Source organism: Sapajus apella, unplaced genomic scaffold, assembly GCF_009761245.1.
Source record: "Sapajus apella isolate SASKATOON/1434 unplaced genomic scaffold, GSC_monkey_1.0 scaffold12, whole genome shotgun sequence".
NCBI classification, from domain to species: Eukaryota; Metazoa; Chordata; class Mammalia; order Primates; family Cebidae; genus Sapajus; species Sapajus apella.
In genome coordinates, this window is record NW_022436952.1 from 23,425,187 (window position 1) to 23,440,206 (window position 15,020).

Consider the following 15,020-nt stretch of genomic DNA (forward strand, 5'->3'; position numbering starts at 1 on the left):
ATCTCAAAAAAAAAAAAAAAAAAAAAAAAAGAAGTAAAATCATTTCTGTTAAAATTTCCTTCCTTCAATGGATGCTCAGGAGCCTCTCCCCAGTGTAAGGGTATATATTCATCCCTACCTTCTTCTAGTTCTGTTTTGGTTCTGTTTTTATATTTTACTATTTAGTATATTTTGGTGTAATGCATCCAGCTTTTTTCTGTCCCAAATAGGTATTCAAATACCACTTTTTTTTTTAAGACAGTCTCACTCTGTTGCCCAGGCTGGAGCGCAGTGGCATGATCTCTGCTCACTGCAGCCTCCATCTCCTGGGTTCAAGCAATTAATCCCACCCAAATAGCTGAGATTAAATTTTTCAAATTTTATCAGAGATGGTTTTTACCATGTTGGCTAGGCTGGTCTTGAACTCCTGACCTCAAGCGATCTGCTCACCTTGACCTCCCAAAGTGCTGAGATTACAGGCATGAGCCACCGCGCTGAGCCCCTACTTTTTACATAATACATTCTTTTCCCATTGATTCAACATGCTAGCTTTATCATACACTAAATTCTCCTCAATATGTGGCTCTATTTATTATCAATATTTCTATCTAGACTCGAACTGCTAACTCTTTAATTTCTGTAATTTTATAATATATTTTAACAACTGTTTCTCAAAATGTTCTTTGTTTTCCTTCATACTGAATATTCCAATTCAAATGTGCAAAATATGCCATATAAAGTGTAGAATCTGTCATTTCCCAAGAACTGTTGAAATCCTGATTTACCTGATCAATTTAACTTGGAAGCAAATTGGCATCCTTATTGAATTTTGTCATCCAGACTTATCATGGACAGCCTCTTTCTCAATAAAACACCTGAATTGAAAGGAATCTTCCCTTCTCTGCAGCCTTAACAATTCAAGGCGACATTGTTAACCCAGTTACGCCTGGATTCAGGTTTCCCTCTGTCAGCAGACTGAGCCCTCCCAGCGCCCTCCTCCCAGCTCTCTCAGGGATACCCAGTATACCTGTTTTCAGGCCTCATGGAGACCTCTCATCCCTACAACTCCCTGCTTGGCTCTTATCTCTACAAATCGATCTTGGCCTTTTCTGCCTTCAGTCCTGCTCGCACCTGATTTAGACTTCATAGTCCAGCACCTCAATTGCACCCTCTCTCCAATACCACAATTCCCCTGCCCTCCTGAGTAGCTGGTATTACAGGGATGGGCTACAATGCCCAGCTAATTTTGTATTTTTAGTAGAGACGAGGTTTCTCCATGTTGGTCAGGCTGGTCTCGAACTCCCAGCCTTGGGTGATCCTCCCACCTCGGCCTCCCAAAGTGCTGGGATTACAGGTGTGAGCCACCGTGCCTGGCCAATAATCAGAATTTTCTAACAAAGGAAGAGTTGTCTCACTACACCATGAGCTCCCTTTCATGGAAGCAACTATGTGGAGACTGGAAATGACAAAAATTCCAGCCCCAGGAGGGAGTTGAATGAAATGACTCCTAAAGGACCTCATGGTGCTAAGACTTCTGAGTTTTTTTAATTCATGAGTTCCCAAGAGAGGGGGGTTCACTGTCCATGGCTCCATACACACAGTGTGCTCTGCTCTGTTTCCCTCTTCCCCACAGAGTGTGCTCGGGTGTTCCACACAGGTGGGGCAAGGCTGGTGCTGTGTGGAAAGAACTGGGAGAGACTAGAGAACCTCTATGATGCCTTGATCAGCGTAGCTGACCCCAGTAAGGTAAGCTTCTAGCTGTCGGCGTGGGTAACCCTGGGCACTCCCAGCCTCCATTGATCGTTCAGGACCAGCTTGTGGACCAAGTGGAGGAAACTTGGTGATTGCTTTGGGGAATGTGAGGCAATGAACCCAATGACCTTGACATAGGCAAGTATACCATTCCTAAGGGGTTGACTTGTTTTGACCACCCACCATGACAAAATTGTGTTCTTTAGCCACGGCCCCTTGCCCTGATTCTATATAAGTCAAACTGAACAAGGATACAGAACACAGAGGATGTTACAGGTACCAGCTGTGATTACAAACACAGCCATTTTTTTTTAATGCCTCAACTGGTATCTCCTTCAAAGAAACCAGATAAATGAGACCCCTTCCCAAGAAGTCTCCGAGGAAGTGAACACTTATTTCAATGAGGCTGCAGTTTCCAAAGTCTTCCTAGAGCATTGGTCAGGGAACTGTCTTTGGGGCTCCCATCAGGATATTTGTTTCTAATCTTTACCTTTGAGGTTTCATTTGGTGTTTAGAAACAGCTAAGTCAGGTGCAGTGGCTCATGCCTGTAATCCCAGCACTTTGGTAGGCTGAGGTGGGCGGATCACCTGAGGTCAGGAGTTCGAGACCAGTCCACCAACATGGAGAAACCCTGTCTCTAATAAAAATACAAAAATTAGCTGGGTGTGGTGGTGCATGCCTGTAATCCCAGCTACTCAGGAGGCTGAGGCAGGAGAATTGCTTGCACCCAAGAGGGCGAGGCTGAAGTGAGCTGGGATTGCACTATTGCACTCCAGCCTGGGTAACAAGAACGAAACTCTGTCTCAAATTAAAAAAAAAAAAAAAAAAAAGAAAGAAAGAAAGAAACAGATCAAAGTAATTCAGAGGTAAGTTTGGTATTTGGGAGATGAATCAAATAGGATAACACGAATTCCCCAAAGTGTGTTTCTAGGGATGTGATTAGGCACTTGGTAAAAGGGGTTTCAGTCAGTTGAGTGAGAAACAGAGTTCAGCTAAGCTTGTCCAAGATTCTTCACTACGGGACTTTTCAGAGCCTTTGATATGCCAATGTTCACTGTGTATCTCCAAGAAGAACTTGGAGAACAGCCTGTGTTTCCCAGACAAATTTGACCACAGAACCCTCTCTTAAAGGGCATATCTAAGGGCTAGTCTTTGTCAAACACTGGGATTGCATTTCCCACTCGGTGTCGTCAATTTTCCCATCTTTCCACCCTCCTACATATCCCTAGATCGATAGAGTCTTCATGCAGCAAGTGTCTGGCTGAACACAGTGCTTGGCACATAGATGCTCCAAAAATATTGTGTTGAGTGTATGATTTTAGGTTTTTGTTTTTTTCTGAGATGAAGTCTATCTCTGTTGTTCAGGCTGGAGTGCAATGGTATGATCTCAACCCACTGCAACCTCCAACTCCAGAGTTCAAGTGATTCTCCTGCCTCAGCCTCCTGAGTAGCTGCGCTTATAGGCACATGCCACCATGCCCAGCCAATTTTTGTATTTTTAGTAGAGATGGGGTTTCACTATGTTGGTCAGGCTGGTCTCGAACTCCTGATCTCAGGTGACCGGCCCACCTCAGCCTCCCAAAGTGCTGAGATTACAGGCATAAACCACCTCACCTGGCCCAGCCCAATTTTAGTTTTTAAAAATGTGGCTATAAAGTATTGTGATGGATTTTTTTTTTTCAACTTGCAAGCCAGGTTGCAAAGTGGTTTCCACAAAGGAGCTCAGAAACGTTAAAAGTAACGATGTCACCACTGGAGTCAGTGCACAGCCTGCAAAGGGGACCACTGTGAAGGGTGATATTCATTTATCAGTTCTGGAACCTTGGCCAAAAGCTTAGACATATTGCTGCATATTCATGTCTACATTTGTTGTTGTTGTTGCCCTGGTCCCCAAGAATGAATTCTCTGGCAGTATCCTTCATCCCAGAATGATTTCTGCTTCTTGTCTTTATTTTATTTATTTATTTATTTATTTATTTATTTGCAGCCATTTCATGATCTTTGAATTTCAAAATAGGTGGCTTTTAGATTGAGGGCTCCCAAGGTCTGTAAGAGGGAGGGTATCTCATGCATACCCTGACTCTCTCATTGGTTCAGCAGACGTTCACCCCAAAGCTGGTCCTGTTGGACCTCTCGGACATCAGCTGTGTCCCAGATGTGGCAAAAGAAGTCCTGGATTGCTATGGCTGTGTGGACATCCTTATCAACAATGCCAGTGTGAAGGTGAAGGGGCCTGCCCATAAGATTTCTCTGGAGCTAGATAAAAAGATCATGGATGCCAATTACTTTGGACCCATCACCTTGACAAAAGGTCTCGTGAGTTTGACTTTTCCGTGGGGATCTGGGCCACCAGCTTCTACAGAGGGCTCTGTTAAACAGCCAGACAGTCATCCAATTCTGTATGGAATCCCCCAACCCCCTTAGAAAATTCCCTACCTATTAGGTGAAAGCTTTCAGCATTCCCATTGGAAATGTTTATGAAGGAAAAGGAACTCAGAAAGCATGTGATTGGTATATTTTAACTGCCCTCTCTGTGAATCTCTCTCCCCACCCAAGCCTGGTCTTTTTACTTCTCTTTCCTCATGTCCATGGTTTCCCTCCAATTCGACGTATCTGAACCATTGTCTCATCCTTGTGTGCATTCTGCTGTATCAACCTTGCAGTTGATCTGCTCCTAACCATGACAGTTGATCAAAGGTAAAGATTCTGGCCAGGCATGGTGGCTAATGCTTGTAATCCCAGCACTTTGGGAGGCCAAGCCAGGTGGATCACCTGAGGCCAGGAGTTTGAGACTAGCCTGGCCAACATGGTGAAACCCCATCTCTACTGTAAATACAAAATTAGTCGGGAGTGGTGGTGGGCGCCTGTAACCCTAGCTATTCGGGAGGCTGAGGCAGGATAATTGCTTGAACCCAGAAGGCGGAGCTTGCAGTGAGCCAAGATTGTGCTATTGCACTACAGCCTGGGCAACAGAGCAAGACTCCATCTCGGGGGGGGAAAAAAAAAAAAAGATTCTGTCCTCAGAAATGAAGAAGAAAAAGGGCTTATCACCAAGCTACAAGAGACCCAGTATTCTGTCAACCCCTTCACACAGAAACAGGGAAGGCAGGAGGATGTCTCCCTTTATGAGCAAGATGGGGATTCCTATGTGAACCTGTTAGAGGGGCGGAGGAGACAGCCAGGTGCAGACTTCTCACCACCAGGTTCAAACGTAGTTCTGAAGCTTGGAAAGTGAGGCTGGAAATGACCATAGGATGAAAAGTTGAAGCCCCTGCAGAAGCTCAGGGGGAATGGAACGTGGAGAACACCTCCAATGAGGGAACGGGGTGTCCTGGCAAGGGCTAAGATCTCGCATATCTTGGAACTACCTTCTCTACAACCAGCTCCCATGCTGGGTACCTCTAATGATAGGATTTCAAGTACTAAGACAGATGAAGAGAAAGAAACATTTGGGGCAGAAAGACTTCCCAGAGCTCCCAGAACAGTGCCCCAGAGATAACAGTTTCCTCCATCCCAGTCCCTATGGACACACCAAACAGGCCAGCACAGGTGTGTCATCCATCAACCTTGAACAGAGACTGTTTGGTGGCATCCAAGCAAGGAACGAAGAAAGTGGAGTGGAGAAGGGCCAGAACAGGCTTCTCCTCCTCGTTAGTCCTCTAACTCACGAAGGACCCTGGGTCTAGACCCTAGCTTTGGACCTCAGCTTGTCCATCTTTAACATGAAGGGGCTGTTTCACAGATCATTCTGAAAGTTGACTCTGACCATCACCTTTTCATTTTTTGCCATATCCCCATTCCACCTGTACTATTATTAACTTAATACCTTTCTCTGAATTTTCTCCTTTTTAAATTAAATTCACTTTAGGAGGAAATATTTATAAAACCAATATAGATTTAAAACCTCTTTCACTCTCAATAAACAAAGAGCAACCTGAAAATTAAACAAATTAACTTCTTCCAAGATAGCTTGAGAGCATCAGAATCTTCCCTCTCTTTGTTAAAAGATTAGCACATGACAGTCTGGCAATTCCCTCAAGGATCCAGAACTGGAAATACCATTTGATGCAGCAATCTCATTACTGGGTATACACCCAAAGGAGTATAAATCATTCTAGTATAAAGACACGTGCACACATACATTTATTGAGGCACTGTTCACAACAGCAAAGACTTGGAACCAACCCAAATGCCCATCAATGATAGACTGGATAGAGAAAATGTGGCACATGTACACCATGGAATACTATGCAGCCACAAGAAAGGATGAGTTCATGTCCTTTGCAGGGACATGGATGAGGCTGGAAACCATCATTCTCGGCAAACTAACACAAGAACAGAAAACCAAACACCACATGTTCTCACTTATAAGTGGGAGTTGAACAACGAGAACACATGGACACATGGAGGAGAACATCACACACCAAGGCCTGTCAGGAGGTGGGGGGCCAGGGGAGGGATAGCATTAGGAGAAATAGGTAATGTAGATGATGGGGTGATGGATGCAGCAAACCACCATGGCATGTGTATACCTATGTAACAAACCTGCACATTCTGCACATGCACCCCAGCACTTAAAGTATAATAAAATTTTTTTCTAAAGATTAGCACGTGCAAGAGAGGCACTGAAGACATACTAGAGCCAACGTGAGACTTCCTTCTTCCTTCCTGAGGCCACAGTAGGAGAATTGAAAAGGGAATGCCTTTCTTACTATTGAGATCAGTGTCTGTTCTACTGGGTACTGTACTCACTACCTGAGTGCAATATACCCATGTAACAAATCTGCACATGTTCCTCCCGCATCTAAAACAAAAGTCGACAGGAAAATAAAATAAAATTGAAACAAATATGCATTTAAAAAAATTAGTGTCACTAAATGCACATTGGTGGGAAAGCACCAATTTAAAATCGCCCAGCAATTCACCAGCCCACGCTTTGGGAACACTGGATAAATGATGGCAGGGTCCATTCCATCCCTGCCATGCTGCAATCTAATGACTGCGGAGGTAGCAAAGCCCTGTGATGAAGGGGGCCGGGTGGGGGGGGGTCTCCCTGGCGCTGCCTAAGGCGGTCTCAGAGTCGCATTGTCCTGTGTTTTCCAGCCCTGCTTCCCAACATGATCTCCCGGAGAACAGGCCAAATTGTGCTAGTGAATAACATCCAGGGGAAGTTTGGGATCCCATTCCGTACAGCATGTAAGTTGCTAAGATAAAAATATGCCATCTTCTGTTGTATGTCTTCTGGTATAAGGCAGGAGCTGTTATGTCTAAGACTAGGCAGATGGTCACAGGGGAAAGGGTCCAAGGATGACACCATCTGCTGGGTTTTCTTTCATCCCTATGGTTCCTGTTTCTTGAGCGCCTACAGCCTACAGGTCGCTATGGGAGATGCTGAGACATTAAAGATAAGCTCCCACTCTCTGCAAAGCTCACCATCTCCCATATGGGCAGAACATGCACTAGGTGAACATGACAAGGCCAGGTGAAGGTCATACTCCTGACAAAGATGCACAGTCACAGCTCCAATGCCCCTTCCTCCATAAAGACGCCCTTGAAGGAAAGATTTCCACTGGGAAAGAGAAGGATGGGTGCACATCACAAAATGGGAGGGCAATGGAGCCCTTCTGAGGAAGAAACTGAGAAAAACAGAAAGGGGCAGAATTTAGGGAGGGGGCAGCTCCAAAGATGAGCATCCTCTCAAAAGTTCAAGGGGGAGAAGGACTTCTAGGTATATGTCCATGGAATCTAGCTGGAAAAATTCCGGAGCCATTTCCACATCCCATGAGCTAGTTCTGGGAGGCAGGGAACATGCCACATACATTTCTTCATGGCCCACACTACCATGTGCAAATTAGGGGCTCAGTAAATGTTTGATGGATATGAGGGGGAAGGGAAGAAGGGAGGGGGAAAAATGAGTAGGGTCCCATAAGGATTTGCTCAGGCTGCCATGACAAAATGCCAAGGCTGGGGGCTTACACAGTGAAATTTGTTTTTTTTATTCTGGAGGTTGGAAGTCCATGATCAAGGTGTCAGCAGGGTGGGTTTCCTCTGGGACCCCTCCTCTTGGCTTGCAGACAACTGCCTTCCTGCTGTGTCTCCGCAGTCTTTCCTCTGTGCACATGCATGTCTGCTGCCTCCCTGTATGTCCAAATTTCCTCTTCTTATAACAGCACCAGTCAGATCGGAGTAGCGTCCAGCCAAATGGCCTCATTTATCTTAATTACCTCTTTAAAGACCCTGTCTCTAAATACGGTCACATTCTGAGCACTGGGGGTGGGTCTCAGCATATACATTTTGGAAGGGCTGATAACAGAATTCAGCCCGTAACACCCCCTCTAAGTAGTGTTTTACCTTCCTTTTTCCATTTGCCTTAGTTGGTTTTAGCCTATGGTGCTGTGAGCCTGTGATGCAGAAAAACCTGATTACTCCTCCATGTAGTAGCCTCAATGGGAACGTCTCAAGCAAGCAGGTGCCACCATGCTGCAGGGTCACTGAGGGGCCCAGGGTCACACTTGGTCATTCCATCAGCATCATCTTCTGTGTGGTCACAGCTGGGTCCCTGCTGGCAAGAAGAAGAAAGAGAGCGTGGAGGAGCCAGGCCCAATGTCCAAAGCCCCAGGCTGGCACCCATCACCTCTGCTCACATCCTTTTGGGAGAACTCAGTCACACCTAAGTGCAAAGAACACTGGGGAGTGCAGTCCACCTGGGGGCCCCCGAAGAAGAGAAGAATGCATGGGCCACATGCAGCAGTCTTTGCTCTCTTCCCCAGCCCACTTAGGAATCTCCCCACTGCTCCTTATATTTTCAAACTTTCTGTCTGTTATTTTCAGCAGCTGGGTGACTTTTATACACCATGTATAAAAGTATTCACCATAAAAAAGGATGGCTGCATAGTATACCATGGTGTATACTTTTTCCAGATAGATCCCATGAATATACACCTAGAAGTCCTTCTCCCCTTTGCTTCATGCCTTCATTCATTCAACAAAGTGTTTGAATGCCTAAATCCAGGTGATGGGAACACAGGGGTGACATAACATAGCAAGGTGTGGGCATGACAATGGACCCTTTGGTCACTGACCTGTATAAGACAAATGCACGAGTTTCCTGGGAACATTTGCAAAACACAGTACTGGGGACTCAGAATTCTCCCAAGGCTGTCTCCACCCCCACAAGCTATGGTCTGGGTTCTCTGCAGCTGAGGAATTAAGGGGTACAGAGTTTCCCATATAATGTCAGAACTGAAGCAATGCCACCTTAGACTGATCCAAAATTCTCTTCTTCCTCTGAATCTGGCTTTGTACAGACACGAGGAGCTGGTGTGGAGGTGACCTGGGGTCTGCTGACTCAGAGGTTTCTTTCTTTTGACCACCCAAAAGAAACGCAATGCCCCTGAGCACCCCAGCACAGTTCCCTTACCACCCACCCAGGCAAGGAGATTGGGGGTCTGGGGCTCAGAACCTGGCATACAGGCTTGAAAGGAAATGAATCCTGCATGTGTCCTTCCTGCTGCGGGCTCCCACCTCTCTCCCACATTAACCACGCCACATGGGGCCAGGCACAGTGGCTTGCACCTGTAATCCTAGGACTTTGGGATGCCAAGGCAGGAGGATCACTTGAGGTCAGGAGTTTGAGACCAGCCTGGCCAACATGGTGAAACCCAGCCTCTACTAAAAATACAAAAATTAGCTAGGCATGGTGATGTGCACCTGTAATCCCAGTTACTTGGGAGGCTAAGGCAGGAGAATTGCTTGAGCCCAGGAGAAGGAGATTGCAGTGAGCCGAGATTGCACCACTGCACTACAGCCCAAATGACAGAGCAAGACTCTCTCTCAAAAATAAAAAAAACACACCACATGGAAGTCACTTGCCCATGTGTCTACTTGACTGATGAACCGAGGACTCCATGAGGCCAGAGCTGCCTCTGTCCACCTCTGGGTCCCCAGCTCCTCACCTACTAGAGTAGGCGCTTCACTGTTGAATGGCTGAAGGAATCGAGGAGATGGTGGATGAATGAACAAGCTGATAGACTTTTTTTTTTTTTTTTGGTAACACTTGTATTGACGATGTAATTCACATGCCACACAATGCATCCACTTAAAGTGCCTGGTTCTGCCAGGCGTGGTGGCTCACACCCGTAATCCCAGCACTTTGGAAAGCTGAGCCAGGAAGATCACCTGAGGTCAGGAGTTCGAGACCTGCCTGGCCAACATGGGAAAACCCCATCTCTACTAAAAATACAAAAATCAACTGGGCATGGTGGCTCATGCCTGTAATTCCAGCTACTCAGGAGGCTGAGGCAGGAGAATCGCTTGAACCTGTGAAGGGGAGGTTGCAGTGAGCTGAGATTGCGCCACTGGACTCCAGCCTGAGAGACAGAGTGAGACCCTGTCTCAAAAAAAGAAAAAGAAAAATGTATGGTTCCACTATTTTTAGTATATTCATGGAGTTGTGCATTCATCACCATGATCAATTTTTGGAAATTTTCGCCAACCCAAAAAGTAAGTCCCCTGCCCTTAGCCATCACGCTCCAATCCCTCACCTCCCTACACTATGCAACCCCTAATCTATTTTCTATCTCTGTACATTTGCCTATTCTGGACATTTCACATCAACAGAATCACATAATGTGCAGTCATTTTTGTGCCTGACTTTCTGATTTAGCATAATATTTTCAAGGTTCAACTATTCGTAACATGTATCAGTCTTCCTTTTTTTTTTTTTTTTTTTTTTGAGACGGGGTCTCACTCTGTCACGCAGGTTGGAAGTGGTGCGATCTCGGCTCACTGTAACCTCCACCTCCAGAGTTCAAGTGATTATCCTGCCTCAGCCTCCTGAGTTGCTGGGATTACAGGCGTGCGCCATCATGCCTGGCTAATTTTTGTATTTTTAATAGAGATGGGGTTTCGCCACGCTGGTCAGCTGTTCTCGATCTCCTGACCTCATGATCCTCCCACCTCACCCTCCCAAAGTGCTGGGATTACAGGCTTGAGCCACTACTCCTGGCCTGCATTTCTTTGGGGCCAAATAGCATTTCATTGTGTACAGCTATTTTGTGTTTATCTATCAGTCAGTTGACGGGCATTTGTGTTGTTTCTGCTTTGGGTTATGAATAACGCTGCTGTGAACGTTCATGTGTAAGTTTCTTTGTGGACATGTGCTTTCATCTCTCTTGGGTATCTACCTAGGAGAGGAATTGCTGGGTCATGTGGTAACTCTATGTTTAACAGTTCAAGGAACAGCCAGGCTGTTTTCCAGTGCTTGCATCATTTTATGTCCTCACTAGCGAGGCACACAGATTCCATTTTCTCCACTCCTTGCCAACACCTTATCTCCATCTTCTTGATTCAAGCCATCTTAGTGTGTCATGTTGGCCAGGATGGTCTTGATCTCCTGACCTCATGATCCGCCCGCCTTGGCCTCCCAAAATGCTGGGATTACAGGTGCCAGCCACTGCACCTGGCTCCGATCTCTCTTTTTAAAAAGAAAAGAGACCAGGTGCAGTGGTTCACGTCTGTAATCCCAACACTTTGGGCAACAGAGTGAGACTCTGTCTCAAGAAAAAAAAACGACATTAAACGCCTACATGGTACAGGGTTCAAATGCAGGTGCCACTGTCTTGGGTTCCTCACCCATGAATGAGGTGAATCAAGCAAGAAGACCATCCTGGCCAACATGGTGAAACCCTGTCTCTACTAAAAATACATAAATTCGCCGGGTGTGGTGGCACATGCCTGTAGTCCCAGCTTCTCAGGAGGCTGAGGCAGGAGGATCGCTTGAACCCAGGAGGCAGAAGTTGCAGTGAGCAGAGATTGTGCTGCTGCACTCTAGCCTGGTGACAGAGCAAGACTCTGTCTCAAAAAAGAGAGAGAGAGAGAGAAAGAGCACTCTGTGGCAACTATGATAGAATACCTCATATTACATAGTTTTCTATATGTTGAAATATTTCATAATTGAAAAGAGAAAATAAAATATAGAGAGAAAGTTAGAAGCAGATGGATCCTGACATTCTTCTTAGTTACTATCCTCCCAAATTCTCTTATTTTCAATTTACTCTTTTTTTGGTGAGGGTGGGATGGAGTCTTGCTCTTGTCACCTAAGCTGGAGTGCAGTGGCTCAATCTTGGCCCACTGCAACCTCTACCTCCCAGGTTCATGAGACCCTTGTGCCTCAGCCTCCCAAGTAGCTGAGATTACAGATGTGCCCCACCACCCCCAGCCAATTTTTGTATTTTTACTAGAGATGGGTTTTCACCATGTTGGCCAGGTTGGTCTCAAACTCCTAGCCTCAGGGGATCCACCTGCCTCAGCCTCCCAAAGTGCTGGGATTACAGGCATGAGCCACCGCGCCCTGCCTGATTTGATGTTTTCTAAGGGCAGGAGGAAGCAGGCATGGAAGGAGAGGGACAGTCAGCTCCTCAGGCTGGGGGAATCAGGAGAGGGTTATGATTGAAGGCAGGAACCACAGTACATCCACCTTCGGTCTCTTCCGCCTCTGACTGACACCCCTAAAATGTGAAGTTTGGGTGCATCACACCCCAGATGTGGCTCTAACTTCCCAAAGCTCTAAGCAATGTCCACTCCATCCTTTATGGGATTCCTGGAATGATCCTTTTTTGCCCAATCCATGGCATCTGCTATTTGAACTGGATTTGGCAAGTGGATTACGTGGACGGACTCTCCGAGGAAAAGGGGAACGGGAAGGGGGAGGGGATATCTGTGCTTCAGGCTTATGCAGCCACCAACTGGCCCCGGACCTTGGACAAGTTTCGTAGGCATCGGCCTTCCCAGAAAGGAAGGGGAATTCATGCTGTGCCAGCATTGTATGTTTTCTTATTTGATCATCACAGTAATTTGGCAAGGGAACTATTACCCCCATTTTAAAGATAAGAAAACTGAGCCTCAGGGAGGCAAAGTGATTTGCCCAAGATCACATCACACCCCCAGCAAGTGGCTAAGCTGGATTCAATTCCAGCTCTTTTTCCACCACTCCCGAGGGCTCTCTGCCCTCCTTCATAAAGCGAGGGGCAGATTCTTAAGAGCCCTCCCAGCTCTGCACTTGTAGGAAGTGTGCCTGTCAGTCCTCCTGCCTCCAATGTGCCCACCTGGAAGCAGGGCCAGGAGCATCCCAAGCCCACCTCTGGATGGTTTCTCCTGCAGATGCTGCCTCCAAGCACGCAGCCCTGGGCTTCTTTGACTGCCTCCGAGCTGAAGTGGAGGAATACGACGTCGTCATCAGCACTGTGAGCCCGACTTTCATCCGGTCATACCATGTTTATCCAGAGCAAGGAAACTGGGAAGCCTCCATCTGGAAATGTGAGACTTCAGAGGGAAGTTGGGGTTCCCTGGGGGGCCTCTAGAACAGTCCGGTGTCACTAGGGGTGGATGACCTTCAGATGGGTACTCCTGAAGCATGAGTCTGGGAGTGGGGGTGGTGGAGACTCAGCAACCCCCAACAGCAGGGCAGGGCCCCCAAACCTTTAGGCCTGAGGCAGCTCGTAGACAGAATCCTAGTAGCCTACCGCCCTGTGCATGCACTGAGCTCAGCCACTCAGCTTGCTCTGCCACCTAGGCAAGCGACTGCCTGTCTCTGGGCCTGTTTCCCAGAGGTAATGGCCAGGATCTGGGCTGGAAGAACTTTCCTGCCCCCTTTCCCTTGCATAGAGTGGAGGCCAAGAGTCTAAAGCCAGGCCAACCACGCTGGAAGCTGGCCTCTGCCACACATTAGAGGGTTTGACATGAGCAAGCCCCTTCATCACTTCCTGCCTCCCTAAGAGGCAGGTATTGCTATTACTGTTTCCATTTTAGAAAATGAGGGACAATAGCAATACCAACCTCAAGAGAATTTTAGAAAATGAGGGATAGGCCGAGCATGGTGGCTCACGCCTATAATCCCAGCACTTTGGGAGGCCAAGACGGGCAGATCACCTGAGGTTGGAAGTTTGAAACCAGCCTGACCAACATGGAGAAACCCTGTCTCTACTAAAAATATAAATTTAACTGGGCCTGGTGGTGGGTGCCTGTAATCCCAGTTACTTGGGAGGCCGAGGCAGGAGAATCACTCGAACCCGGGAGGTGGAGGTTGCAGTGGGCCCAGATAGTGCCATTGCTCTCCAGCCTGGGTGACAAGAGGGAGGGAGGGAGAGGAGGGAGGGAAGGAAGGAAAGAAAGAAGGAAGGAGAAAGAAAGAGAGAGAGAGAAAGAAAGAAAGGAGAGAGGGAAAGAAGGAAAGAAAGAAAGAGAGAAAAGAAAGAAAGAAAATAGCAATACCTCTCAGGGATCGCTAAAGGACTAAAGGTTCTGGAGTAGCAACTAGCCGCTCTATCAATCCGTGCACCTTGTCAAGGTCACTATTCTGGGATACTCCAAGCCTAGAGGTGCTACCCTTGCCCAAGGCTCTAGGTGCACCTTGAGGAACTAAGATGATTCAAGATCGGGGGTGGGGGGTGCAGACCAGGGGTTCCAGGACGCTCCTAACAAGCACAGCTTCACAACAGTTAGAAACAGCCCCTTAATCCACCGGGCACCTTCTCAGATCCTAACCTCTTTTGCATCCCTTTCCCCACACCTAACTGCCCTGAGAAAAGATCAGGGCAGTTAACTAGGTCCACCTTACAGATACAGAAGGAAACCCAGAGTAGAGAGTCTCCCGCTGGGCGCCGCGGTCCGTGGGTGGCGGAGGGGGCCTGGAACCTGTGACTCCAGGGACAGCCCATGCTTCCCCGGCCTTTGTGCACCTGCAGGGCTCTGACCAGCTGGCTCCCAACTGAGGCTCCCCATCACCCCTGCCCCGCACTGGGGCCGTTCAGTCTTTTTCAGGAAGCTGACCTACGGCGTGCACCCCGTGGAGGTGGCGGAGGAGGTGATGCGCACAGTGCGGAGGAAGAAGCAGGAGGTGTTCGTGGCCAACCCCATTCCCAAGGCCGCTGTGTACGTCCGCACCTTCTTCCCCGAGTTCTTTTTTGCCGTGGTGGCCTGTGGGGTGAAGGAGAAGCTCAATGTTCCGGAGGAGGGGTAACTGCAGGAGGCCAAATGGGCCACGCCTTGGAAATAAAGGTTTCTGGCAGGTGCTGGCCCTTCCGTCCTGTGCTTGACACTGGGAGCCCACGCCCCCACACCCCTCCCCTGTCCGAGATCTCCCCGAGGCAGTGAGGAAGGCTGGGAGTCAGCCCAGAAGCTTCGGGGCCTGGGGTTCTCCCACTCCACATTCCTAGGACACACTTCCAGAAGATTCCCTGCTCTGTAGGGTGACAACTCAGCAGGAAACAGGAGCTGCAATGGCTCCAAC

The 15,020-nt window shown here is 47.6% G+C and overlaps 1 protein-coding gene across 2 annotated transcripts in view; it reads left to right on the forward strand.

Annotated features, from left to right (window-relative positions):
- DHRS7C (dehydrogenase/reductase 7C) overlaps positions 1–14,813 on the forward strand; it is a 21,334-nt gene extending 6,521 nt beyond the window's left edge. Inside the window, exons 3-7 of one of the 2 annotated variants that reach the window (XM_032280291.1) lie at positions 1,613–1,725; positions 3,830–4,043; positions 6,836–6,928; positions 12,893–13,048; positions 14,542–14,813. In XM_032280291.1, coding sequence (XP_032136182.1) covers positions 1,613–1,725; positions 3,830–4,043; positions 6,836–6,928; positions 12,893–13,048; positions 14,542–14,750 — 785 coding nt within the window. In that variant the 3' untranslated portion in view covers positions 14,751–14,813. The remainder of the gene's footprint in view (positions 1–1,612; positions 1,726–3,829; positions 4,044–6,835; positions 6,929–12,892; positions 13,049–14,541) is intronic. The other variant, XM_032280292.1, reaches the window with a different exon arrangement.
- Positions 14,814–15,020: the final 207 nt, after the last annotated feature.